The sequence below is a fragment of the Bos taurus genome, chromosome 16, assembly GCF_002263795.3.
Source record: "Bos taurus isolate L1 Dominette 01449 registration number 42190680 breed Hereford chromosome 16, ARS-UCD2.0, whole genome shotgun sequence".
NCBI classification, from domain to species: Eukaryota; Metazoa; Chordata; class Mammalia; order Artiodactyla; family Bovidae; genus Bos; species Bos taurus.
The window spans coordinates 27,079,573-27,107,565 of NC_037343.1; the positions used below are offsets into that span (position 1 = coordinate 27,079,573).

A 27,993-nucleotide genomic window follows, 5' to 3' on the forward strand; every position below is an offset into this window, starting at 1 on the left:
CAACACCGGGTGATGTCGTCTAACCTCACTGTTGCTCAGTTTTCCCATCTGTCAAATGGGGTCTATAGCAGAGAAACCACCTTCTTACAGAGCTGATTTCGTCTCCTCCAGCTCTCTCCCCTTCTGACTCACAGGGTGTTTCCTGGAGAGTCAGGATAGCCCCAGCCTTGGGTTTTCGCCAGCCTTCTCCAGCAAGTGGGAAACCGGCTAAAGTGAGGCTGGATTTGAGTCCCCGCTTTTCCACCGGGATGCCCGGGATGCTCGCAGCCGGCCGGCTCGGCCATCCCGGGAGCCGTCCGCAGGTGGCAGCACCGGCCCCGCGGGCCACCGCCGTCCGGCTGGCGCTGTGCAGGCCGCTAGGGTCCCGGGAGGGGCGCCGAGCAGGCCGGGAGCGGCCAGGCCACGCCCGCCGGGCGGAGGGCGCTGCCGGACCCGGTGAATCATCGCCGGCGGCGGCAGCTCACAGTCCCGCTGCCGCGCGCCGGAACCTGGCCGCGCCCCTGCCGAGCGCTGCTCATAGCCGCAGCCGAGACCCTCGCTCGCTCGTCCGGCGGCACCGGGCCAACCATGGCGGGCATCGCGGCCAAGCTGGCGAAGGACCGGGAGGCGGCCGAGGGGCTGGGCTCGCACGAGAGGGCGGTCAAGTACCTCAACCAGGACTACGCGGCGCTGCGGGACGAGTGCCTGGAGGCCGGGGCGCTGTTCCAGGACCCCTCCTTCCCGGCCCTGCCGTCCTCCCTGGGCTTCAAGGAGTTGGGACCTTACTCCAGCAAGACCCGGGGCATCGAGTGGAAGCGGCCCACGGTAGGGAGAGCGCCCGGGGCGGGATGCGGGGCCCGGAGGTGCGGCGGACGGGCCTGCGAGTGGGCGAGAACCCGGCCCCGCGCGCGGGGAGCCGCGGAAGCGCGGGGAGCGAGCCCCGCGGCCTGGATCCGGGGCTCCGCTGGCGCGGGGTCGCCCGCGTCCCATTTGCCACCCACGGGGCCCTTAGGACGCGCCGAGGTGCACACTGCCCACAGATCCCACTAGCAGGCCCACCGGCAAAAACTCACAAAAACGCGGGTGACATAAGGGGACCTGGAGGAAACTTCTTGGATTCCGGATGGCGGAGAAGGGAGGCCGGGGGTTAGGGGGGGGGGGGGGGAGACCGGGGCGTGGGTGTTACGGTATTTCACGGGGAAAGTCGGTCTCTAACTCGGTTATCTCTGCTTCAGGGAGAAAGTCCACGCATGGCCTGGACGTTGTGACTAGGGATTGTCTCTTGAAGTGATGGTTAGATTTATCCACTCAGTTTCCTGTTTATTTTTCCAGATGGGAACTGGCAAGACAGCTCCCTGTAATATTTACCCTGGTGATTATCAAAAGGATAGGGGAGATGCAGCCAGGAGCCGGTTCCTGCTCCTCATCCGGGAATCTCCCGGCCTCCTCTGAGCTCCCTTTTCCCACCGGCCCTGGATCTCTGTCCTCCGTGCCCTGGCAGGCCTTGGGTGCAGTTTGCTTCCCTGATCAGTTTGTACATCCTGTGTCCCTGGGAACCCTCCTGGCCCCACCTCCTATGGGACAGACACCTCGCTGACCTTCTCCCACCACACCTCAAGGAGGCCTCCTGGGAAATCCAGCCTCTAGATTCCTGTTAGGAAAATAAGCCTTCCTGTCCTGCTTCCCCTCCCCTGAACCCCTACCCCGACCCCCATCGGCTAGTCACCTTCTGTTACCCCAAACCCAGCCCGCAGGCAGCAAGTGCAATAGGAGGTACCCTTGGCCCAGAGCACTTGAGTTCAATTCTTGCTAACTTGAGTGAGCTGTTTAACCTCTGTGCCTCCATTTCTTTATCTAAAAGAGAGAGTTTCCTCTCTCCACTGACTCACCAAGCCCAGCACTTTTTAGTTTCTCAAGGGCACCTTGCTCTTTCCTGCCTCACTGGCCAGAGATGCTCTTTCTCAGTTTTCTGGAATCTGGCTCACTCATTCTTTGGGACTTAGGTGTTCCCTCCCCAAAGAGATTTTGTCCTGACCATTCTTTGCAGCCCCGCTTCTCATCTTGTCATTCTTTATCATGAACTCTGCTGATTTCCTTTACAGCATTTCACAGTTTGTTCACATAATTACATACATTTGCTTGTCCTTCCTATTGAACTGCAGGGACCGTGTGTGTATTGTTCACCAGTCAATCCCTGGTGCATTCAGAGTAAGCATTCATTTGTTCATTCATTCATTTAACAGTATTTGTTGAGTGCCTGTTAAATGTCAGGCACTGTCTTAAATGCTTGGGATACATTTGTGAACAAAAAGACTCTTTGTGGAATGAATGAATGAATGCAAGATTGTAACAAGCCTCAAAAAAATTACGACCGTGAAAGTGATAAACGAGAATGTAATTGCCTTACGTTTGTATAGTACATGACAGTCTGTGGAGTGAATTTATATACTTCTTTGCTTATTCTTTCATTCATTCTGTAAGCTTATATTGAACACCTACTGTATGCTAGGCATAGTGCATATTGGTTTTTGCCTCTGAAGGCATTAGGGGCTAGACAGACAGGTCACCCAACAGTTGGGAATACCTGTAGGATTTCCAGATGGGAAAATGGAAATCTAAGCCCATTTTAGAGCCCCAGGTTAGGGCATGAAAGGGGTATGAGCTGAACAACCAATGGGGAGGGCAACAGGTATAGACCCATTCAGCAGCTGAAGAAATTGAGGCTTGAGAAGGTTAAATATCTGCTTATTCAGGTGTCTTGGGCTGGAGCCAGGACTGTCCGCCTGGGGGTGTTTAGAGTCCACAGCTCATAGCCACCTTCTCTGCCTTCTCAAACACGGCTGTAGTTCAGGTCAAGTGAGACAATCAAAAATGTATCCACTGGATCTAGACAAAAGCAAGTCACTGGTGACTTTAACAGAGCAATTGCCATGGGGTAGAATGAGATGGTTAGGTAGCCTCACCAACTCAATGGACATGAATTTGAGTAAACTCTGGGAGATAATGGGGGACAGAGGAGCCTGGTATGCTGCAGTCCATGGGGTCAAAAAGAGTTGGACACAACTTAGTGACTGAACAACAACAACCGAATTGCAGTGGGTAGGAGCCAGATAGCTGTAGACCCCAAAGTAAGGAACCAGAAATGAGGAGCGTGCTCATGTAGTTCCAGAAGCGTTCTTGCGAAAGGAAAGGAGGAAAGGTGGCAGGGAGAGTGGGACCTGGGACTTGAGAGGTTGTGTTTTCAGACGAGAGCAATTGGAATGTTTTATATGCCAAGTCCCAGGCTTCCCTGGTGCTCAGTGGTAAAGAATCCACCCGCAATGCAGGATCCACTGGAGATGCAGGTTCGATCCCTGGATGGGGAAGATCCCCTGGTGCGGGGCATGGCAACCTCCTCCAGTATTCTTGCCTGGAGAATCCCATGGACAGAGAAGCCTGGTGCGCTACAGTCCAAAGGGTCACAAAGAGTCAGACATGACTGAGCAACTGAGCATGCACACAAGCTTATGTCAAGCCCCAGAGAGAAAGGAACTAAAGAGAAAAGGAGGCCCCGAGGAAGTGAGAGGAGGGAGTAAGAGGAGGGAGGGGAGCGGGCCAGCCCTGGAGCCAAAGGGCTGCCCTTCCTCAGAGGGGGTTTCTCAACACTAGCCACAGAGGGCTCCGCAGACGGGAAGAGGACACGGCTAAAGTCACTGTGGGCTGGTCACCATCAGGGATGGCACCAGTCAGGTTGGAGCGAGGGCAGACATGCCAGTCCCCACCTTGCCCTGACCGGTGCCTATGGCCTGTTAGGAACCAGGCCATGCAGCAGAAGGAGAGCAGCTGGTGAGCAAGCAAAGCTTATCAGTGTTTACAGCTGCTCCCCATTGTTCACATTACCACCTGAGCTCAGTCTCCTGGTGTATCAGCGGCAGCATAATAAATGTAACATGCTCGAATCATCCCCAAACCATCTCCCCACCCCATGGGAAAATTTGTCTTCCACAAAACCAGTCCCTAGTGCCAAAAAGGTTGGGGACCTCTGATCTAAGGCCTCTGAGACCTTAATGACTTGTTTACACTCAGCTAGCTGAATTCAGCCTCAAGCCTGCATCTCCTGCCTCCAAGTTCAGTGATTATGATACTCCTTCAATAGCTATAATAGTCGGTAACTGATATAGTGCTTACCGAGACACACATCCATAGTCATCTCATTTAACCTTCAGATGTCGTAGGTACACTTGTCATCACTATCCCCATTATACAGATGAGGAAACTGAGTCTTTTTTTTTTTTTTGAAACTGAGTCTAAAAGAGGTGAAGTAACTTGCCAGGGTCATTGAACCCACTATATAAGAAGTGGCAGAGCCAGGAGTCACACTCCAGCTAACTCCAAAGCCCAGGCTCTCAACCCCTTTCCTGAGACTGTGATGTTCCGTATTTAATTCGTGCCCTTCATGCTGTGTACAAATTTCCTGAAGCATCTCTAAGAGCCACTCTAAACTTTGCCTTCTTTGGAGAGGCTGCCAAAGGCGTGAAAAATTTCTCAAAAATAATGGAAAAACCCTTCTGGGATAAGTGCCTGGCGCACCGAGGATTATCAATATGATTTCTAGGCTCCCAGCACCAAGTTCCGTGTATTCCATCAGCAGGATAAGTGCTTGGCTGGCAGGCCTCGGGCAAAGCTGGCTTCCTTTGCCTCAGCAAAAAAACATTCTCACTGTGCCTGTCTTCCCCCAGACAGACCCACCCGAACAGGGAAGGGACAATTCAGGCATGAGAGGAGTGTGCTCTGCTGTGGATTCCAGAAGGGTCTACAGTCTAAGCCACGATGGACAGGGGCTAGATCCTGGCCTCACCCAGGAAACGTTTCTGCTTGACAGAGAGGGGGCCCTCCGGGCACTTTGGGGTGGAGCTCCTCCAAATCAAAGGGTCCCGGCCAAGGGAAGCCCAGATTTATGCTCTGTGCTTCCTCTGTGGTTTTGGGTGCGGCTCTTCAGAATCAGGAAGCGTGCTCAGAGAGGGCAGCAGAGGGGCCAGCCCTGCTCAAAGTTGGCTTCCAGTAGGCGACCTGTGGGACAGCCCTTTTTGGCTTGTTAGTAATCATTTAGAGGCAGTTCAGGAGGGGAAGGAGTATATGGTTTACAGCAGTCAAATCCCATTGCTGTCTACAGTCATGAGCGATGCATCTTGGGACACGTGGCTCATCTCTTAGCCTGTTTCCTCACCTATAAAACGGGGTTGTTGCCCATCCATGTTCCTGAGATAAAGCACCACACACAGTACTGACATACAGCAGGCTCATAGTATGCGAACCCTCCGCCCCGAGTATCATGGCCTGTGGGCAAATCCAGAAAGCTAGATACCTCCCCCTGCCCTCAAGAAGCATAAGTGTTAGGAAGACATAGTGGTATCCAGCACCATGCACAGCACACATCTAGCTGCTGAATTGCAGAGTACAGATACTCTGGGATTCAGGATGGAAAGGATGAGTGAGGGCCAGACTGTGAAGGAGGGCTTCATGGAATTGGTGGCAGTGAGTCTTGAGATATGTTAAGATGTGGAGAAGGAGGGAACTGGGTAGGAGAGGAGAAATCCCATGCAGGAAAAGAGGAGAGGGGCGGGCGTGGTGGGCAGGGCAACTTTAGAGTGTGGAGCATCTCCAGGCCCCCAGAGGAGGCTGGACTTGCCACCGCCCTGGCCCTAGGAAGTGGCATGATGAAGTAGGCTCCAAGCAGTATGGGGCGTTGGGATCTGGTGGAGCAGTAGGATCCCCTACCACCTATCAGGACCCACAGAGCAGGGGTCAGAGAAGGACCCCATGGCAGTCTAACGGCCAGGCGTTCCCTAGAGGAGAGGGGAGAGACAGAGGGGTTTGGTGCATCTGTTGGAAACTGAGGTGTCCTAACTACAAAAGCATATGGCATATATGTTGACAATACTTTGTGGGTCTCGTTTTCAGGAGATCTGCGATAATCCCCAATTTATTACTGGAGGAGCCACTCGCACAGACATCTGCCAAGGAGCCCTAGGTAAGTGATGGCATCTAAGCAGGCTACAGGGGCCTGTCGACACAGCTGTGGGTGGAAAGAGTGAGGGATAGTTATGATTCCGCTCTCTTGCTAAACCCTTTGGCAATTTCCATTTCCAGAAGCTTCCTGGAATGTCTTGTCTCCTTAGGATCCTGTGCTGTGGTAGACAAATAGACAGAGGTGCAGTGAGGCCCCCTGTGTCCCCTGCACCAGACTGGGCTGTTTGTTGCTGTTGTCATTTTAAAGAGTTGAGATTATTATTATTTTTACTATGTATTTATTTTTGTGCTGGGTCTCAGTTGCAGCATATGGACTTTTCAATCTTTGTTGCAGCATGCGGGATCTTTAGTTGTGGCACATGGGTTCTAGTTCCTTGACCAGGGATCAAACCCGGGCCCCTGCCCTGCAGTGCGAATGAGAAGTCTTAGCCTCTGGAATACCAGGGAAGTGCTGGGCTAGTTGCTGAAGTTACAAAGATGCTCCCACTGGGAGACAGAGGAGCTCCTGGATCTCAGCCACCCGGAGCGTCTGCATCTCCCGGAGCCAGTGTTACTAGTGGCCCACGGAGCAGTCAGGCTCCAGGCTGAGGACCAGTTAGGAGGACTCCCCCGGGTCAGCTGCAGCACTGAGACATCAGTTCTCTGTGGTTCAGGGATGGGATGGTGACTCATTGTAAAGGAAGAGGAAACCCTAGTAGTCACTGGGGGGAGGAAGTTAACGTACCAGGGTGTCCTCAGTGTTTGCAGGACGAGCTCACCATGGTATCACAACAGTGGGCATGGTGCTCTTGTCACAGAGGCAATTGTAATGTTCACTTAAGTAATTTTAACTGGAGTAGCTGAGTTGTGAGGCTCTCTGAAGCCGGGCTCTGATTTCTGAATACAGTGCCTGCTGAGACTGGAACCTACAGGCTGCTTTGACATGAAAGCACCTGCGTTTTATTTTTGTTTTTTTAATTGATTTTATTGAAGGATAGTTGATTCACAATGTTGTGCTAATTTCTGCTGTAAGAGTGACTCAGTTACACATATACATGTTCTTTTTCACACTCCTTACCATTATGGTTTATCACAGGACCTTGAGTACAGTTACCTGTGCTCTAAGTAGGACCTCGTGGCTTATTGCCCCCAGGGTTTCTTTGAAGAAGTCTTAACAAAGGGGCCTGCGACCACTGTTTAAGATTCTCATAGAATCCACGCTTATTATGTTTTACTCCTAGTAGATATGAGCCTACGATCGCTGGAGCAGCTTATTTGCTGCGATAAACCAAAACCTAATTTTGAGCCATCAGCTTCAACTTGTTTTCAGTAACAGAGTTAAGCATCTTTGAATTGTGCCTTCTTTCCTGGCCCACCCAGCAGAGAGGTTCTGTCCTGGGAGTGACTTGCTTAAGGTCATCCCACAGCTGAAGCGAGGGCCTGGAATGCAAATGCAGACGGTCTGTGTTTAATCCCTGAGCTAGACTCCCTAGAAGGGGCATGGAAAGTTTTCAACCTCTGAGGGATGTCGGGGCCGCTCTGTGAATCATTAAGATGTTAAGACAGGGTATGCTGGGGGCCCCTTGGGAAATGGAGAGCATGACTCAGAGCTAGGCGTGCAAACCCCACTATCTGAGCTCAGCATCCGTGTGCAAATTCCTGAGATGCCAGAGCATACTTTTACCTAAAGAATACCTACCTCCCATTTCCTGCCTTCTCTCCCTCACAAAAGATAGACCCAGGGGCCCTTAGGCACCTAAGGTGGGTACTCCAGAAAAGTCCATTGGTTAGAGAAAATGAAAGTTAATTGAGCTAGAAGTTGATGGAGATTACAGCTAACCACGGGGGTTTTAGAAAAATCTGGAAACAGAAATGGCAACGGTCATATCTGGGCTAAATTCCACACCTGGGCTAAACATCCACTTCAGAGCTTAATGATCTCTTAAGGACCGAATTGTAAGATGTAAGTCCTGTTGGAATACTGTCAGGCCATTTGGAGAGGAGACACAAAAAGTTTACATTCCTGGGGTAAAAATCCACATGATATGCACCGAATTAAATAAAAACAAGTTTAAGCTAAAGTCCTTTAAAAACTTCTCAGTAATTAGGTTTGCCATTTCTAAGTTTTGTTTGTTTGTTGTTGTTTTTATACCACATTGGCCATTTTGTTCTCTTGGCCTTTTGTACTGGAGGATCCTGATTTGACTATGAACTGTGAAATGTGGTGAACTGAACTCTCACCCTGACTCTGGCATCTGGGCAGAGGGTGGGTGTGGGGTGGTGGCTGTCACCCGGTCCCCGAAGGTTCAGAAGCATCAGGAACAAATGGCAGCAATGCCTGCCACGCAACTAGAGATAGGAGTCGAGGCTCACCTCACAGTTGAGGACCGTGGGCAAGTCATCACTAGGAACCTCAGCCTCTTCTAAAAAGGGAAGGTGGGGAGGGTCAGCAGGGTGATCTCAAAGATTCCCTACTAAGGGGCATTCAACTGTTCTAGAATCACTCCTCATGCCGGACACTGAGTGGAGATCTTGGGCTAGGCACCAGAGTGATATCTTAGCCGAGGAGTGATAACAGCCCCTGTGACCCTGTGTATTCATGCTAAATTGCTTCTGTCATGTCCAGTTCTTTTCAATCCTATGGACTGTAGCCCTCCCGATTCCTCTGTCCTTGGGATTTCATAGGCAAGAATACTGGACTGGGTTGTCATGCCCTCCTCCAGAGGGTCTTCCTGACCCAGGGATCGAACCCGTGTCTCTTACGTCTCCGGCATTGGCAGGCACGTTCTTTACCACTAGCACCACCTGGGAAGCCCCTGTGACTAAGAAACAGTGTGCAACTCGTGGAGCATTTTCATCTCATTATCTCATGTCATAAATATTATTACATGTAGTGATATTATTATTATCTCATCCAAATAAATATTTTCACCCCACTATGCAGATAAGAAAGCTGCGGCAGCAGGTGGGGACTCCATGCAAGGCCACAAAGCTAAAAATGGCCCAAGGAAAGAACTCGAATATGATTTTAAATCTTTCTACACTCTTCTCACTCCCATCACAAGTTGCCATGAGGCTTTGTTGAGGAAATATGGAGGTAACATTCTCAAAGCAAACTGTATTTCCTTACCTGTACTTTTTACCCGGAGACTCACTCAGTTTGCCAGGGAACCTGGGCCGGGGCTGTCCTTGGACTTGTACATCTCCCAACAGGGCTTCCTTCACAGGGCTGCCTGGCAGTAGTTAATCCACAGATTTCTACCACCTTCCCAGAGGGTCAGCTCAAAGCCGCACCAGAGTAACCCTAACTGTTGTAGGCGGCTCTGATGTGAGCCACTTGTACTGCAGACCTTGGCTGTGCTGAGCACTGAGTCAGGGAAGAAAAGTCTGCCTCTCTGGAGGAAGGGCTGGAGATCCAAGCTGACCTTCAGCCAGGCTGCCCTGCAGCTAAATACAGCCTGGAGTTGCTGCTGATAGCCTCTTGTGACAGGTGATGGCCATGGTGGCCCCCAGGGCTGGGAGACCCGAGAGCCGAGCTCCTTCTGCCTCTGATTTTCACTGGGCCACTGCTGAGCTTTCACACTGCCCCTTTTACATAGCTCCCCACGGTCCCCACTGCCCTCACGGCTCTCAGGGGAAGGTGGCTGCCCTGGCCAGGTGCCCCCAAAGGCCCTCAGCTTCTTGAGGGAGGGCTCCAGGCTGCCAGTGCTGAAACCGCACAGCCCCGTGTCTTTGTAACCTGGCCCCTAAAGGTGGATCACCCAGCCTCTACCCTCACCCTACCGCTGAGGGTCACACAAGCCCCACAGCACCTGCTGAGAGGTGTCACAGGGTGTCTCCCCTCACAGCCGAGCTCAGCAGAGAGTGGGGAGCCCAGAGCCAGTGGGAAAAGCACCAGGAAGGAGGTCTCCAGTTTCGGCTTCCTCTCCTGTTTCCTAGCCCGCGTGACAATGAGCAGGTTATCCAGGCACTCTGAGCCTCAGTTTCCTCTTCTAGAAAATGGGAATCATGATAATACTTCCTTCCTGGGGCCATGGTGAAAAATGCAATTAATATAGGCAAACGCACTTGGCAAATTGTAGAATCCTGAGCAAATTCAGCCTCTCCCTATTTTCCCATTTTTAAAGGTTATATAATAATAATCATTTAAAAGTGATTCTTATAATTTTTAAAAGCCACTTTAATAAGCACCTTAAAAAAATTTAATAGCCTTTATTTGTTGGAACAGTTGTAGATTTATAGAAAAGTTGAGATGAAAAGTACAGAGAATTCCATACACACCACCCCCAGTTTCCCTGATTGTTAACTTCTTACATTATTAGTGTGGGACATCTGCTACGATTAATGAACCAATACTGATACATTATCATTAACCAAAGTCCATCCTTTACCTTCCTGAGTTTCTCCCCAGTCGTTTTTCTGTCCCGGGATCCCATCCAGGATACCACGTTGCATTTAGTTGTCACGGCTCCTAAGGCTCCTCTTGGCTGTGACAGTTTCTCAGACAGCTTTGATGAGCTTGCCACTTTTCAGGAGTCCTGGGCCAGGATTTTGTAGGATACGTTTTTTAAAGATAGTGCTTATAGTTTTTTTTTTTAAAATTTAAAAATGAGTGTTGGCTGGTTTCTCCTCTTTCTTAAAACAATGGCTTCACCACCAGCCCAGCACTGCCCGCACTGCCCCACCCCCCTCCCCAGCCTCCTGGGGCAGATGTGTGCAGTCCATGAGTCATCGTTTCCTCTCCCAGCTCTTCTGGTTATAAATGCTCTTTCACAGCGTCTCCCTTGTGGCAGCAGCCTGTGCTCCCAGCTCCCTTTCCGGCTGCACCTGAGACAGGTCTGTAAACAGGGCAGGGATGGATCGCCCAGAGGCCCCGTCCTGCCCTGGCCGTCACACAGCGGGGTTCCTGCCCATCAGATGCCCAAGGTTGAGCACATCTCTCCTTGCTGCCCCTGACCTCATCTCTCCAGAGGCAGTAGGAATTCTCCCCAAAGAATTCTCCCCCACCCCACTGTCGCGTACAGGGTCCTCTGCAATCTCAGGAAACGCCCGAGGAGTTGACAGGGTTCTTCTGCTCCCCGTGGGCCTGTGGGTCAGAGTGTGACTTTTCGCTTATTCCACTGCTCCCTGAGCCAGGAGCCAGGCCACATCCCTGTGTGGTCTCTGGCCTTTTCCTGAGATGAGGGGATTGGATCTGAGTTCCCTGAGGTCTCACTACTTCCTACATTCTGTGGCTCCCCCTGGCAGCCGCACATCGCCCCCGCACCGGGCTTCAGTTCATGTATGTTGAGCAATAACATCTCCATTCCAAGGTCTGAGACCCCTGCTCAGATCATCCCCCCACACGGCATCAGGCCCAGCGAGGCCCTCATCCAGGGGATTTCAAAAATGAAGGGCCACATGTTCTGTGAGGTCTAGTGGGACCCTCGGCAGCTACAGTACAGGCACAGGAGCCCCAGGAGGAGGGTGGTCTGCTGGCTGGCCCAACATTGCATGGCCGGTGTGCAGTGGGGCAGACTCCAAGCCAGCACTGTCCACCAGAACTTTCAGAAGTGATGGGAATGTTCTGCACTGTCCGTATGGTAGCCACAAGCTACATGGGGAACACTGGAAGTGTGACTAATCCAACCACGGAGCTGAATTTTTTATCTTATTCGGTTTGAGTGGAAAAAGCCATGTGTGCACTATAGCTACCATAGCATTATGGCTACTGCTCTTGGGATCCAGCCCCCCATCCTCGACTTTTCAGGGTGGGATGATCCTCACAGGCCTGTATGTCTCCACACAGAGCCAAGCAAGGCACACGTATCAGTGAAGAAGTGAAAGTGTTAGTTGCTCAGTCACATCTGACTCTTTGCATCCCCATGGACTGTACCCTGCAGGCTACTCTGTCCGTGAGATTCTCCAGGCAAGAATACTGGAGTGGGTAGCCATTCCTTTCTCCCCAACCCAGGGATCGAATCTGGGTCTTCTGCATTTCAGGCAGATCCTTTACCGCCTGAGCCTCCAGGGAAGCCCCAGACATCAGCAAATATCTGTAAATAGCAGGGTCCAGAGTGAGGACTTGAGTGTCCATCAGTTAGAAGTTGGCTTCTTGGTTCCACCACTTCTTGGCTGTGTCACATGAGGCAAATCACCATCCTCATCAAGCCTCAGTTTTCTCATCCATAAAATGGGATGATAATAGTATCTACATCATAGGGCTATGAAGATGGAATTAAATAATGCGTGGAAAGCTCTACTTGCCAGAGGCTGACACTTAGTAAGGGTTTAATAGCTGCAAATTGCACATTACCTTTGGGGAGAGCAAGGCTTGAGGGGAGGAGGTACATGCGGCTGGTTTTGAATACCCCACGGGGTCGGCTCTAGCACTTGGCTTTGACAGACACTGAAGCTGTGGAGAGGAGGTGACAGAGGAGCTAGTGTTTGGAGGAAAGTTCAGGAAACTCAGTGAAGTCTCCTGCCCCAGCTTTCAGGGCTCATGCAACGGCCATTTCTCCCTGATGTTTCCAGGGGAAGCTGGGAGGCTCTTCACTCCCCCTTGCCTGGACCTTTTCCTCTCCCAGCACCCACTTTGTCTGCAGTGCCTCTGCTGTTTTCAGCCTCAAAAACTTACCCACCTGGGAAATGGGAACAAGGTGGCATTTGCATCTCTCCTTTTCCCATGTGGTGCAGAACCTTACGGGTGTGTCACTGGTGGTCTCTTCTCTCCCTGGGGATCAGACTGAGGAAACCTCTCACATTCATTCTTTTGAATAATTTTTAGTTACTTGTGGCTGTGCTGGGTCTCATTGCTGCGCAGGCTTTTCTCTAGTTGTGGCGAGTTGGGGCTGCTCTCTAGTTGCAGTGCATGGACTTCTCATTGCAGTGGCCTCTCTTGTTGCAGAGCACAGGCTATCGGGTGCCAGGGCTTCTGTAGTTGCAGCCTCCGGGCTCTAGAGTGCAGGCTCAGTAATTGTGGCGCGTGGGCTCAGCTGCTCCGCGGCATGTGGGATCTTCCCAGACCAGGGATGGAACCTGTGCCTCCTGCATCGGCAGACAGACTCTTCACCCCTGAGCCACCAGGGAAGCCCCTCCTGTGCTCATTCTTACCACAGTCCCCTATGTGATCTCTCCCCTGCATTTGCTGCCCCAGCCACGGTGAGACTTTTCCTTTAGTTCGACACTGTGAAGGCCCCTAGGAAGTCAGGAAAGTAGACCCCTGCTGGCTGGATCCTCCTGGAGTGAGGAAGGAGCTCTGAGAAGTAGGAGTCTAGAAGGAGGGTTGGCTCCACCTCCTCTCCTGTGGGGGCCTGGGGCACAGAGGGGTTGAGGAGGACAGCGAGGATGTGGCTGTGGCTGGCAGGAAGGCAAGAGAGAGCTGGCAGGTAATGCTGCTATCAGGGGGTCCCCGTGGGGGCCACTCTCACAGGGAGCTAGGGAGCAGAGATGGATAACAGGCTGTGTCCTCCAGGCACATGGAGCCCAGCCTCCTTCTGGTCATACACGCAAGCTTGGTGTGCGACAGTGTGCCCCTGAGGCCTTGGCACCCCGTCCCCCTCCATCCTCCCTTCTCCTTCTCCCTCTCAGAGCTCTCCACAGGAGCATCAGGCGGAGGGAGGGAGGGAACACATCCGGCCTGGATCATCTGTTCTTGCTCCAGCTCTGTGTGCGGCTCACGGAAGGAGGCTGAAGCCCCGTGTTACAGCCAGGGTTGGGATGTGAGCAGAGTGGAGCACCCCCCTCCCCGCCCCACTCCCCCTCCTGCCCCTGACAGCGCTAATACAATGTGATGTGATTGTATGGAAGCATCATTCTGGTTGGGGGCACCCTTTTCTGGGCTGCTCCAGGCAAGGAAGCAGTCACGGAAGGGGCGGCCCCTTGGGACTCATCTCTCCGGCCGGGTCCTGGCAGAGTGTACGCTTCGTTTAGGAACCCCCCCACCACCACCAGCGCCCGGAGTGGGGGCACCATTGGCTTCCTTCCCCTCCATTCCAAAGCTGAGACTCACCAGGCTGCCTCGGCCAAAAGAGATTCGTCCCGTCAGCAGGGCATCAGGCCTGCTGGAGATTGTTAGATACCAGTGTCTCGTTTCTTCACTAAATTGTGTCTAATTCTTTTGTGACCCCATAGACTGTAGCCCACCAAGCTCCTCTGTCCTTGGGATTTCCCAGACAGGAATACTGGAGTGGGTTGCCATTTTCTTCTGCAGGTGATCTTCTGACCCAGGGATCAAACCTGCATTTCTTGCATTGGCAGGTGGATTCATTACCACCAAACCACCTGGGAAGCACATACCAGTATCTCAGTCTCAGGAAGGGTCATGTATCTAGCCGTCACCATGGAAAGCAAAGGAACAAAGTACTATAGGGATGAAATGCGAGGCAAGCAGGACTCGAGAGAGAGCAGGGTTTCCTGGCCCCAGCACAGCTGACAGTTGGGACTGGGTCATTCTCCGTCCCGGGGGCTGTCCTGAGTGCTGCAGGCTGCATGGCACGCTCCCAGCCTCTGCCTGCAAGATGAACTGGCACCCCAGTCCCCAAGCATGGCAACCAAAAATGTCCCCAGACAGTGCCAAACGTCCCTTGGGGGTAGAGGGAGCAAAAATGTTCCTGGGGGATACCGTGATAGACCCAGGAGGAGAAGGAGACTAGGGAGGCATTAAGTACCATGGGGCAGATGGAGGGTGGTCACTGGGCACCCAGGGTGCGATGCCTGTGCTGGGAACTGGTGAAGACTCCACACAGTGCCAGCCACAGTTAGGAGCAGGCGTCATCCTAGGGAAAGAGGAAACAATATGGAGCCGCAGTCAGGGCGGCATTGCTGGGATGTTTGACCCCGTGGGAGAAAAGCTCCAGCCCTCCTCTGGGGAGCTGCTGCAGCAAAGGAGATTAGCCCTCCTGCATCTCGGGGATACTCCCCCTGGCAGGGCCATCTATCGTGCCAGCTTCCTGGACCAGGCATGTGCAATGCATCTCGGGTACTGGGGTGCCCCCGGGACCTTGGAGTGACTGGATGTCAGCATCCTCACACTGACATCTCTCCATGTGGACTCCTCTCTGTTAGTTGGCAGGTGCATCTCACTGCCCCTGGCCAGGCACAGATTTCAGGAAGGTCCTGGTCTCCTTACACCTGTATCTGTTGTTTAGCAACCTGCCTCCCACCATCAAAGGCTTGAAACAATAGCAATCATTTTCTTGTTCTCTCTTGTGGTTCTGAAGGATGACTGGGCTCAGCCAGGGCATTCTCTTGGGGTCTCCCATGGGGTTGGGGTGGATGGGGCTGGGGGGCACCTGAAGATCCCTCAGCCACAGGTTGGTGTCTAGGCTGGAGGCTGGTCAGCTGAAGCTCCGGGGTCTCTCTGCCTCCTGTGTGGTGTCTTCCACGGGGGCTTTAAGGGAGCTCACCCTCTTACACAGAAGTTGTAGAGAGCCCTAGAAGTCAGGAAGCATCCCTCCTGCCATGCCTGTTCATCGAGATAGACAGAGGCCCACCAGGTTCAAGGGGAGAACGCAGATCCCACCCCGTGGTGGGGATGGGCAAGGCTCCAGAAGAACACGTGCAACCAGAAGTATTGAGGTTGCCATTTTTGGAAGATGCCACGGTTCCTCCCCTTTGCATAATGGCCTTGTCCTTCCTTCACCACAGTGGTGACCCAAGGCTGCTCGGACACAAGCCCATCGTGGTTGGGGCAGGTGTGTTCTCCAGGGCTTCCCGGTGTGCAGGGCGGAGGGGCACTGAGCTGGCTGGGCTGGTGCTCCCAGTTTCTGGACTCCCTTCACCCACCGAGCTTTCCTGGGACACCCCGCCCAGCCCTGAGACCCTCTCTGCTTCCGTTCAGCCAGCTTTACTGGGTGCCCATGACAGGAAGATCAGTGGACTGGACTTTAGGCAAAAGAAAACAGCAACAACAAAAAACATCACAGTCCTTTCTCTACACCGGCCTCTTCTTGTCTCTGCCTCTCCCCACTCCCCCACCACCACTTTCCCCCCATCCATCCAGTCCTCTCTGTTCTGCGTCCTTACTTTCTCTCCAGGGCTTCCCTACTGGCTCAGCTGGTAAAGAATCTGCCTGCAACGCAGAAGACCCGGGTTCGATCCTTGGGTCCTTCTTCCCCAGCAGGGAGAAGCCCTTTCTGGAAGATGCAAGTGTTATTTTCTTGTGCCTGGAGGGTCTGTGCAGAAGAAGAAAGGGTGAAAAGGAACCTCAGGTTAATTTCCCTCGGGGGTCAGTTCAGACTCTGGATAACCCGTGTCCAGCCTCCATCCTCCCAGCATCCTCACTGGGGCTCTGGCCTGCTTTCCACGCTCCTGGATGGTGCCACGCCCCCCATACCTTTCGGCATCTGCACTGGACCTTGCCTCTCCCTGCAAGTTCTTCCCGCCCCACCTCCACTCCCTCTCAGGACCAGTCTAAGCTCCCCTCCTCGAGCCCCACCCCGCTACAGCCCATGTGCCCTGTTTGGACTTGAGGCTCGATGTTCACCTCCCCCCGCCCCCATCTCTTCTAATCCATCTTCTTTGATCATCATCCCCCTTGCTGTCTGATGAACCCTGGAGAGGAAGCTCTATCCTTCTCTAGACCTGGCTCAGGAGGGACCACGGGAACAGGGAGTTTGAGCCCAGAAGGGAGGGAAAAAAGCAGCACGTATGCAGGGTCAGTGCAAGGACAGGTGCTCAGAGGCGCCGGTCTGGCCAAGAAGGCAGAGAGGGCCCTGGGAGGCCAGCCCTGGGCTTCGGACTCTGTCTCTTTCTCTGAGACGTCTGTTGCTTCACGGAGCACGTGCTCCACGGAGACAGGGTCCCGGCCCCTCGCAGAGCTGCCATTCTCCTGGGACCGTCAGCAGGCACCTCTCCCTAGAGTAATAGAGCTGCCGTGGGACAGGTGAGCAGGGAGCCAGCATCTCCCAGCTTCTCTGCTCCACTTCCCTGTGGTTGGAGGGAAGACAGTGATGGTGGGAGAGAAAGGAGGAGAAGGCATAAACAAATAGCCTGCTCCGCTCTTGGAAAAATTTCCAGCAGCCGCAAATACAATCCTCGTCACCGTTCCACTCCCCGCAGCGGGCCCCAGGTGGCCTGGCCGGTGCTCAGCACTGACCCTCAGGACCAGACACAGAGGCCCGGGGAGCACGGCTCTGGAAATTTACCCACATGGCTCTACATGTATTTACCTTTACAGAAGAGGGCTCTGGAGCTTAAAGGAGCCATTCACGAGGTCTGCCTGGGGGTGCTGTGTACTCAGCGGGTGGGGGTCTGGGTGCGGCCGAGTGTGCACCGCAGAGGGAAGCCTGTGTGTACATGGTCAGGGTCACGGTGAGGCTGTGCAGGAGCCGGGGGAGGGCAGCCCGGCTAGGGACAGTTAGACCTTTATCCAGGTGCCTGAGTCCAGAAGGGTGCGGCAGCTGTGCTTAACAGCCAAAATCCTGCTCAGACCTCCTTTCCCAACAAATTAGAAGGGGAGGGAGGGGGAAGTTTGAACTTGCAGGGTATTCCCTGGGGTCCCTTGAGCAAAAGTGGCCTAAGTAATCTTGGCAGGTGCCCGAGGGTGGGCCAGAGAGAAGACACGAGGTAGTCATTGAACTACTGAAAAAATTAAAGTAAAAAAATTAAAGCTAACATGAATATTCATTGGAAGGACTGATGCTGAAGCTGAAACTCCAATACTTTGGCCACCTGATGTGAAGAACCAACTCACTGGAAAAGACTCTGATGCTGGGAAAGATTGAAGGTGGGAGGAGAAGGGGACGAGAGAGGATGAGATGGTTGGATGGCATCACCGACTCAGTGAACATAAGTTTGAGTCAACTCTGGGAGTTGGTGATGGACACGGAGGCCTGGTGTGCTGCATTCCATGGGGTCGCAAAGAGTCAGACACGACTGAACGACTGACGATCAGTTCAGAACGACTGAACTGAACTGACGAATCCTCTTCTGCTGTGGGCACAAAGGTAGTAGAAGTTTTGTGCGGAAAACGCCTGGGAAAGGCGTGCAGGGAGAGAAAGCGATTATCAAACTGCAGACACAGGAGGAGGCTCCTGGGTTCTGCGAGGGGACAGAGCAGAGAAGAGACCACCAAACCAGCCTCACCCCAGAGGGGTGGTACTCAGTTCCCAGTCCTGCACTGGGAGTAGAGAGGGACAGCTGCCACAGTCCCAGGCGAGGCAGGGGTGGGGGGGGGGCGGTGAAGGTGAGTGGTGGCGGTTGAGTCGATAAGTTGCGTCCGACTCTTGTGACCCCATGGACTGTATGTAGCCCACCAGACTCCTCTGTCCATGGGATTACCCAGGCAAGACTGCTGGAATAGGTTGCCATTTCCTTTTCTAGGGGATCTTCCCCACCAAGGGCTCAAACCTGAATCTCCTGCATTGATAGGCATATTCTTTACCGACTGAGCCAGCAGGGAATCTCTCTGTCTTTCTGGGGTTTTGAGTGAATGCATTTGGATCTACACCCTCATCAGTGCTCACGCTTCACCTTTATTTACACCTCCTCCCCACCCCCTTACTTTGGACGAGTTGGCCGGGGCTCACAATGATCAGGCCCACAGGCGCTAGTGGTCTCAGTCCTTCCCCTCTCACCCCCTCCTCACCCTGGGGGCTCCGCTCCCTCCTCACTCCCACCTTCCTGCACCCCCCCATCCTGAGCTGTCACCCTTTCCGAAACAGCGCAGCCTGCTGTGGCCAGTGTTTGGTGCATAACGCATCCTCGGTCAAGACTTCGCCTCTTCCAGGCCTCAGGTTTCTCTTCTATAATGTTAGAAGATTAAAAACAGCCACCACCTATAGACAGTGTTCTAAATGCTTATGTTCTTGCATTTAATTCTCAACTCGAGACAGCTCCCTATTATGAAGCCCATGTATACATGAGAAAACAGGCACACAGAGAGTAGTATGCCCCCAGTCAAAGCCAGGATTGGAACTCAGTGTCAGCTCTGGTGTTATTTAACTTTCGGGGTATGAAAGGGGGGTGAAACCTGACTCCTCCCTGGAAAATGCCTGTGTTTGCTTACAGGCAAAATGTGCACACCGTGTCTCTGGGTTACAGATCTCTGAAACCCAGCCAGGAACCCTAGTTTCCCTTTTCCGTCGGATCCTAACAACCCTTTGAGGGTATGTGTGTCTTTTACCCACTTCACAGCTGAGAAAACATGGTCTCAGAGGAATTAAGAAAGGTGTCCGAGATCACACAGTCTTAAGTGGCGAGGTCAGGATTCATATCCAGATCTGCCCTCCCAGCTCTATCCAGGGGGTCTTTCCCTTCTGGTTTGGGGATTGCCTGGGGGGAGTGTGGGCGCCCACGGAGCCCCTTCCTTGTGTCTGGTGGCTGGGGCTCTTCTAACCTCCTCGGTAGGCGAACCATCAACCCAGGTGCTGCCGGCCCCGAGGTTCTCCTCCAGCAGGCCAGCACTCCCAGGCAGCAGGCACCCTGCCTGTGGGTTTGTGCACCTCCTTTTAGCTGCAGAGCAGGCCCCTAGGACATCATGAAGCCGACTTGTAGAGGAAGTCTTGCTGAAAGGACAATCCCAAGGGCCTGGGTTGGAGGAGAAAACCCAGGCAAAGGGGACTGACAGGGCAGCCAAGAGCCAGCCTCTGAGGAATCCCCAGAGGGTGGAGTTGGCACGGAGGTTTCCTGGTGCTGGAGGCAAAAAGGGGTGTGGGAAGGCGAGAGAATGAGGTGCAAGGCAAGATGAGGGGGCAGTGAGGCAGTTCTTTGAGGAAACAGGCATGAACACAACCTCCAGTGAGACACGCCCGTTACAGGGATCCAGAGGTCCCCACTGGGCAGGGCAGTGCCCGCCTACGTCCAAAATCAAGGGGCAAGTCTAGCTTGAGGCCCTGGATCCCCTCCCCTGGGTGATTTCCTTTCTATCCTGCTTTCCACTTGTCCCCCACCCCCAGCCTGCTCCAGATTCCCAGAACACCGCCTCTCTCATCCCCCCACTGACCTGCGCTCAGTCATTTTCACGTGAGGGCATTTGAATCCACAGTTCCCTTTCCCGGGGCACTTGCATTCTAGGTCCCCTCTCCATGTGGAGTGAGGACTGTCTCTTCCTGGGAGTTAAGTCTGGATGTGGTGCCAGTGTTGGGAGGAAGGACCGGCAAGCCCTTGCTTGACCAGGCAGGAGGCTGTTGGGCACCAGGTGAGCTTTAAGGGTGCAAAGCAGAACAGAAAATCCCCCAGCCCCCTCCCCAGCCTGGCAGGCCTGGACTGGCCGAGTGTCTCCCAGGACTGAAAGGAGGAGCAGAAGCTGAGCCAAGTGTTGGGGGAGCCCGGATGTTGGAATAGCCCATCTGTCCAGCCTGCGGTCAGGCTTTGGTGTGGTTTGGGAACCTCTGGGCAGGACCCTGATGCTGCCTCAGGGAGGGACTTGGCCAGGAGCCGCCTGCTGAAAGGAAATGTCACCAGCAGCCAGGGCAGTCAGGGACCCATAGTGACCCAGCTCTGACACTTGTCCCTGCTTGTGTTCAGGCCTCAGGACAGACCAAGGCAGGTATCAGGCTCCCAGGATGAGAAAGGCAGAGGAGAGGTGGTGAGTCAGAATGTATTGGTATTTAGATATACCACGCCTCATTCCTCAGAAATTTTTTTGGCTTTACCCCCTCACCCCAAAAGCATATATATATACATGTTTGAATGTGTGTGTGTCTTATAGCAAAACAAGTTCTAAAGTATGTGTGCATGAGTTCAGTTGTGTCCAACTCTTGACCCCATGGACTACAGCCTGCCAGGCTCCTCTGTCCATGGGGTTTTCCAGGCAAGAATACTAGAATGGGTTGCCATTTCCTCCTCCAGGAGATCTTTCCCGACCCAGCGATCAAACCCGCATCTCCTGTGCCTCCTGCGTTGCAGGCAGGTACTTTACCGCGGAGCCATCCACGGCCCTGCTTTGGGGAGGTGACCATGTACAATTATTGAAAGACTCTGAATGTCTCCACACCTGACCTAGTTAGCTTTGCATTTCCCAAACTTATCTGACGTCACACTGAACACATTTCTGAAGGAACATGTTAACCTGAGGAACTGGTTTCTACAGAACACACTTTGGCGGACACGGGAGTAAGTGACTTGATTGACTGTTCTTGACTGTGCTGTGCTTGGTCGCTCAGTCCTGTCTGACTCTTTGCAACCCCATGGACTGCAGCCTGCCAGGCTCCTCTGTCTATAGGGATTCTCTAGGCAAGAATACTGGAGTGGGTTGCCATGCCCTCTTCCAGGGTTCTTATTGACTATGGAGCAATTATTATAGAAAACTTCTGCCAAAAATAATTTTCATTTAGAGTAATTGATATTAAGCTTCATTTTTTTTTCACTGCAAGTATTAACCTAACCAATTATCTATTGAGGGCAATAAACTAGAGTTTATGGTAATAAAACCACAATCTAAGCTTATAGAAGAACATGTTTCTCTTCTATATCAGATCAGTCGCTCAGTCGTGTCCGACTCTTTGCGACCCCATGAATCGCAGCACGCCAGGCCTCCCTGTCCATCACCAACTCCCAGAGTTCACTGAGACTCACGTCCATCGAGTCAGTGATGCCATCCAGCCATCTCATCCTCTGTCGTCCCCTTCTCCTCCTGCCCCCAATCCCTCCCAAATAACTTCAGATTGTGAAGATATGAATTAGAAAAGGGAGGCAAATACAGGGTGCCCCCATCTCCTCTTTTTCTGTTTCCTCTTGTTGTTGTCGTTTTGCACTTGCTTTGTTTCACGTAGCACATCTTGGGGATCATTCTGTATCAACAGGGAGCATCTTCATTCCTTCTTACGGCCGCATAGACTATCCCTGGAGAAGGACAATAGTTTGTTTCACCTCTCCTCTGTGGATGGAGATATACCTTGTTTCAGACTTTTCTGTTGCAGCGAGCGCTGCAGCAAATAAACTTGTACATACATCATTTCTCTTGTGAGAATGTCTGTAGGGAGATGACTACATATGATATTACTGGAGCACATCAACAATAGCCTCAAACTGCCTTTGTCAGGACTGAGGATGTACATTCTCCCACAACCTCTCCAGGTCATCACGCTTTGACCTTGGCAATCCCAAGGGTGAAAATGGTATCTCAGTGTAGTTTTACTTTATGCTTCTTCTATGATGAGTGAGGGTAAGTGCCTTTTAATATGTTTAAGAGCCATTAATTTTTCCTTTTCCCATTGACTCTGTTGATGCCATTGCCCATTTTTCTATTGAGCTTTCATTTTTTTCTCGTTAAATACTGAGAAGATTTATACATAACTTTTGGTCTGGGATCTGAGTAACAGATATTTTTCCCTGTTATTTTTTAGTTTGACTTTGCTTATTGTGATTTGTTTAGCATGTCGTTTTTTTTTTTTTTTTTTTTACTTTAATGTAGTTAAGTTTATCATTTAAACATTTTATGGCTTTTAAAATCCATTAGCAGCAACCTTACTCAGTGGACTAATTTAAAAGCTGTTGTGGGCTTCCCTGGTGGCTCAGTGGTAAAGAATCCACCTGCCAGTGCAGGAGACGTGGATTCCTTCCCTGATGTGGGAAGATCTCACACACCTCAGAACAGCTAAGTCCATGCGCCACAACTGCTGAGCCCACGCGCAGCACCTACTGAAGTGAGCTTGCCTTCCAGCCTGTGCTCTGCAACAGGAGAGGCCCCCACAGGGAGAGGCCTGTACACCACGACGAAAGAGTAGCCCCCCACTGTCAGAACTACAGAAAAGCCTGCAGCCTCAAAGACCTCGCACAGCCAAAAAAAATAAAGACTGTTTAACACTGTACTGTCCACAAGAAATAAAAAGACCTAAAGAATATTTCTTAGAATATTTTATGACCTCTAGGTTGTAATTTGATGATATCTCCACTCTAAGGTTATAAAAGAATTCTCCCATTATCTCTTATAGAATATATGGATTTATAAAAATATTATAATGCTATCATAGCATGAATTTATATTAAGACATAACAGTATATCATATAAATACATGAATAAACATGTCAATAATACAAATGGCTAGATTGATCATATTGTGACTGTATTAAAATATAACAGTATATCACATAAATACATAAGCAAAAATATGTAGATAATACAAATGGATAGATTTATAATATTTACATATAATACATAAAAATATAAAGTATATAGTTAAGATGTATAATATTATATTTATATGTAAATGTTATTCCATTTAGAATTTATTCCCATGACAAGATGAGCTATAATTTGACTTTTTTTCTAGATGAGTACTCAGTTATTCCAATTTCATTTGTGAATAACTTATCTTTACTAAATTTCTATGTTTGGAACTATTTCTGGACTTTCTATTCAGTGCATTTATGTATCTCTATGTTCATGCACAAGTTCTGTACTATTTTATTTATTATGTGTGTGTTTTAATATCTAATAGATATTTAGATTTTTTGCTGGCTAGGCTTCATGTTTATTTTTTCCCAGTAAATTTTGGAATCAGCTGTGTTCCAATTTTTTAAAAATCCTCTTGCTATTTTTATTGGGATTGCATTAGATTTATAGACTGGCTTAACAGGAAGTAGCAATTTTATGATGATGAATTTTTCTAGCCAAGAATGTGGGCCACAGTGTAAATGGAGTAAATGATTGTCTATGCAGGCTGTATGATGCCCTTGGAGTTAATTCTAAGGGTGAACAGCTGGTGGAGGACACATCACACTAGTCAGAGAAGGTTTGAACACTGTTGGACATAAACAGCCTGGCTGGAAGCCTCTGCAAGTGAATGAGGAGGCATAACCATCCCTCCCAGGATTCCTAGATGGCGCTAGTGGTAAAGAACCTGCCTACCAGAAAGAAAAACACCAATACAGTATATTAACGCATATATATGGAATTTAGAAAGATGGTAATGATGACCTTATATGCGAGACAGCAAAAGAGACACAGATGTAAAGAATAGACTTTTGGACTCTGTGGGAGAAGGTGAGGGTGGGATGATTTAAGAGAATAGCATTGAAATATGTATACTATCATATGTGAAATAGATCGCCAGTCCAGGTTCGATGTATGAGACAGGGTGCTCAGGGCTGGTGCACTGGGAGGACCCTGAGGGATGGGATGGGGAGGGAGGTGGGAGGGAGGTTCAGGATGGGGAACACATGTACACCCATGGCTGATTCATGTGACTGTGTAGCAAAAACCACCACAATATTGTAAAGTAATTAGCCTCCAATTAAAATTTAAAAATAATTAAAAAAAAAAAAAAAAAGAACCTGCCTGCCAATACAGTAGATGCAAGAGACATGGGTTGGATCCCTGGGTCAGGAAGATCCCCTGGAGGAGGAAATGGCAACCCACTCCAGTACTCTTGCCTAGAAAATTCCATGGGCAGAGGAGCCTGGTGGGCTACACTCCATGGGGTCACAAACAGTCACACACGACTGAGCCATTTTTACTTTCAGAGTCTCTTATAGACATGTAATTTAAACATCTATAGAAGTACACACCGGATCTTTCTTTTTCAAGCCCCATCCATGTGGCAGCATTCCAGGAGAGGCCTTGGTCACTGGCAGGCATCCTCTCAAACCAGTTAGAACCACAGGTGAGCTGGAGCCTCAAAGGTCAGTGGATCATCTGGCCTGGCCTGTACCAGCCAGCCTGGTTTTACCCAGACCCCAACGTGGCCGACCCAAACAGGCTGTGCCAGAAGGAGACTCCAGTGCCTCCTCTCCACCCTGCTCACCTCTGCAGGAGCAGGTCACCATGGGGTTACCCAGAGCAGATGGGTTTTTTTTAAACCATTGTAGGATGGGTAGATTCTGACCTTGGTAGGGGGAACCCAGCAGGTTTCCTTGTGGGGAGAAAACCCTCAGGCAGGTGTGGCCATCCAGGTGGAGTGAGCAGGAAACTAGAAAGAAAAAACACTGAGCAGCCCAAATGCTGACACATAATGGAGTCACCTCTCAAGGACAAAAGCCCCCAGGACCATGTCCTGGGACCTAAGTGAATTAGAAATTGACACCTATTTGCCAAGGAGACTGTTCCGATTATGCATTAACAGAGTGTGCTTTGCTCAGACAGGCCTGACAGCCATTCATTAGCTGGGGCCTTGGGGTGAGCCACCCAGTCTCCTTACAGAAGGTGGTAATAGTGCCCACCGATATCAAATGGGTTTGTTTTGGTTTTTAGCTTTTTCTTTTTTTTTTAGCTGCATTGGGTCTTCATTGCTGTGTGAGGGTCTTCTCTAGTCGCGCTGCACAGGCTTCTCCTTGTGGTGGGTTCTCTTGTTGCAGAGAATGGACTCTAGAGTGAAAACTTCAGCAGCTGTGGCTGGGCTTAATTGCCTCACGGCACGTAGGATCTTCCTGGACCAGGGATCGAATCCATGTCCCCCACACTGGCAGGCAGATTCTTAACCACTGGACCAACAGGAAAGTCCCTCTCACATTGTTTTGTAGCAACTTCATGATACTTTCAAGTTAAAAAAAAAAAGCCACACAACCTCAAAGTTGTGAGTTATGTTTTATTCGGGGACGTTACTGAGGACTGTAGTCTGGGAGACAACCTCTCAGCTAGCTCTGAGGAATCATTCCAAAGACATAAGGGAGGATATGCAGGATATATAGGGGGTTTGCTGAAAAACAAAACAAAACACGGATTTGAACATTAAAATATTACTGCTAATCATAAAAAGCAGACTCTCAAGTTAATGATTTCAGTGCTTTTCTATGCATGAGAAGATGCAAGAGTCTGGGCTCGTTGAAGTTACTCCTTAGGTATGCATCCTAACTGTCTAGGACCAGTGTCCCAGTCTTCTCCATGCTGATTTTCCCTCAGGGCTCACTGGCAGGGCCGCTGCAGTGGCTGATGGTTTGACGGCAACAACATTCTTTGTTTACTAAGTGACAGGTGATACTTTTTTTGCTCACAGTACATGTAAAGCATTTTAGCACAGGGCCTGGCACATAGTAAGTCTGCATGAATGCAAACTGCTATAACCATTGTTTTCAGATTTTGTTACTGAGAAAGCTTATATGGACAGATAATAAATAAACTTTAAAAATAGGTTTTGATGAGGGCCATTCTAATGAGGTGGATGAACCTACAACCTATTATACAGAGTGAAGTGAGTCAGAAAGAGAAAGATAAATACCAGCAATGGCAACCCACTCCAGTACTCTTGCCTGGCAAATCCCATGGATGGAGGAGCTGGTAGGCTGCAGTCCATGAGGTCGCTAAGAGTCGTGCACAACTGAACGACTTCACTTTCACTTTTCACTTTCATGCACTGGAGAAGGAAACGGCAACCCACTCCAGTGTTCTTGCCTGGAGAATCCCAGGGACAGCAGAGCCTGGTGGGCTGCCGTCTATGGGGTCGCACAGAGTCGGACACGACTGAAGCGACTTAGCAGCAGCAGCAACACATATATACAGAATCTAGAAAAATGGTACTGAAGAATTTCAGGGCAACAGTGAAGAAACAGACATAGAGAATAGACTTATGGACATGGGGAGAGGGTGAGATGTGTGGAAAGAGTAACATGGAAACATACATTACCATATGTAAAACAGAAAGCCAAAGGGAATTTGCTGTATGCCAAAAAAAAAAAAAATAGGTTTTGTAAGGGAGCTTCCCAACTTTGTTAAAAATATTTTGCTGCGTGTGGTGAGGGATGGACTTAAGAAATCAGAAGTATAAAATAATATAAAAGTATATTATAAATATCAATAACCTCAGATATGCAGATGACACCACCCTTATGGCAGAAAGTGAAGAGGAACTAAAAAGCCTCTTGATGAAAGTGAAAGTGGAGAGTGAAAAAGCTGGCTTAAAGCTCAACATTTAGAAAACTGAGATCATGGCATCTGGTCCCATCACTTCGTGGCAAATAGATGGGGAAACAGTGGAAATAGTGTCAGACTTTATTTTTGGGGGCTCCAAAATCACTGCAGATGATGACTGCAGCCATGAAATTAAAAGACACTTACTCCTTGGAAGAAAAGTTATGACCAACCTAGACAGCATATTGAAAAGCAGAGACATTACTTTGCCAACAAAGGTCCGTCTAGTCAAGGCTATGGTTTTTCCAGTGGTCATGTATGAATGTGAGAGTTGGACTGTGAAGAAAGCTGAGCGCCGAAGAATTGATGCTTTTGAACTGTGGTATTGGAGAAGACTCTTGAGAGTCCCTTGGACTGCAAGGAGATCCAACCAGTCCATTCTGAAGGAGATCAGCCCTGGGATTTCTTTGGAAGGAATGATGCTAAAGCTGAAACTCCAATACTTTGGACCACCTCATGCGAAGATTTGACTCATTGGAAAAGACTCTGATGCTGGGAGGGATTGGGGGCAGGAGGAAAAGGGGACGACAGAGGATGAGATGGCTGGATGGCATCACTGACTCGATGGACGTGGGTTTGGGTGAACTCCGGGAGTTGGTGATGGACAGGGAGGCCTGGCATGTGGCGATTCATGGGGTCACAAAGAGTTGGACACAACTGAGCAACTGAACTGAACTGATACTATTATAAAATAGGATTTCAAATGTTTCTACCTTATTAGAAATAAGACTTAGAGCCACTTATATGTGTGTATATATGAAAACCTTTGAACCTTTGACCATAAAGTGCATCTAACTCTTGTTTACCCTTGCTTGTGCTGTGATCTTAGTGCTAGGGGCTTGGCTGTGCAATGACAGGCCATCCTCCTGTTGCCTTAGGGAACTGTATTGCATTGAATAGGTGACATGTTTTAATATTTCTGAGCCAAGGATTTTGGGATATTAACATGCAATATAGGATTTCAGGAGGCCACTGCTTGTTACCCCTTAGTTTTGGGGTTTTTTTAAAGATGTTTTTGATATGGACCATTTTTAAAGTCTTTATTGAATTCATTACAATATTGTTTCTGTTTTATGTTTTGGCTTTTTGGCCTCAAGGCATGTGGGATCTTATCTCCCCTATCAGAGATTGGACCCACCTGCTGCATTGGAAGGCAAAGTTTTAACCATTGGACTGCCAGGGAAGCCCCTACCACTTAGTTTTAAATTTGAATTGCAGTTGGATATTCCTAGTGGGTTCTTTCCCTAGTTATGAGTCAT

General features: G+C 50.4%; 1 protein-coding gene across 1 annotated transcript in view; it reads left to right on the forward strand.

Annotated features, from left to right (window-relative positions):
• The first annotated feature begins 434 nt into the window (after positions 1–434).
• CAPN2 (calpain 2) overlaps positions 435–27,993 on the forward strand; it is a 58,323-nt gene continuing 30,764 nt past the window's right edge. Inside the window, exons 1-2 of the mRNA NM_001103086.1 lie at positions 435–804; positions 5,920–5,989. Coding sequence (NP_001096556.1) covers positions 568–804; positions 5,920–5,989 — 307 coding nt within the window. The 5' untranslated portion in view covers positions 435–567. The remainder of the gene's footprint in view (positions 805–5,919; positions 5,990–27,993) is intronic.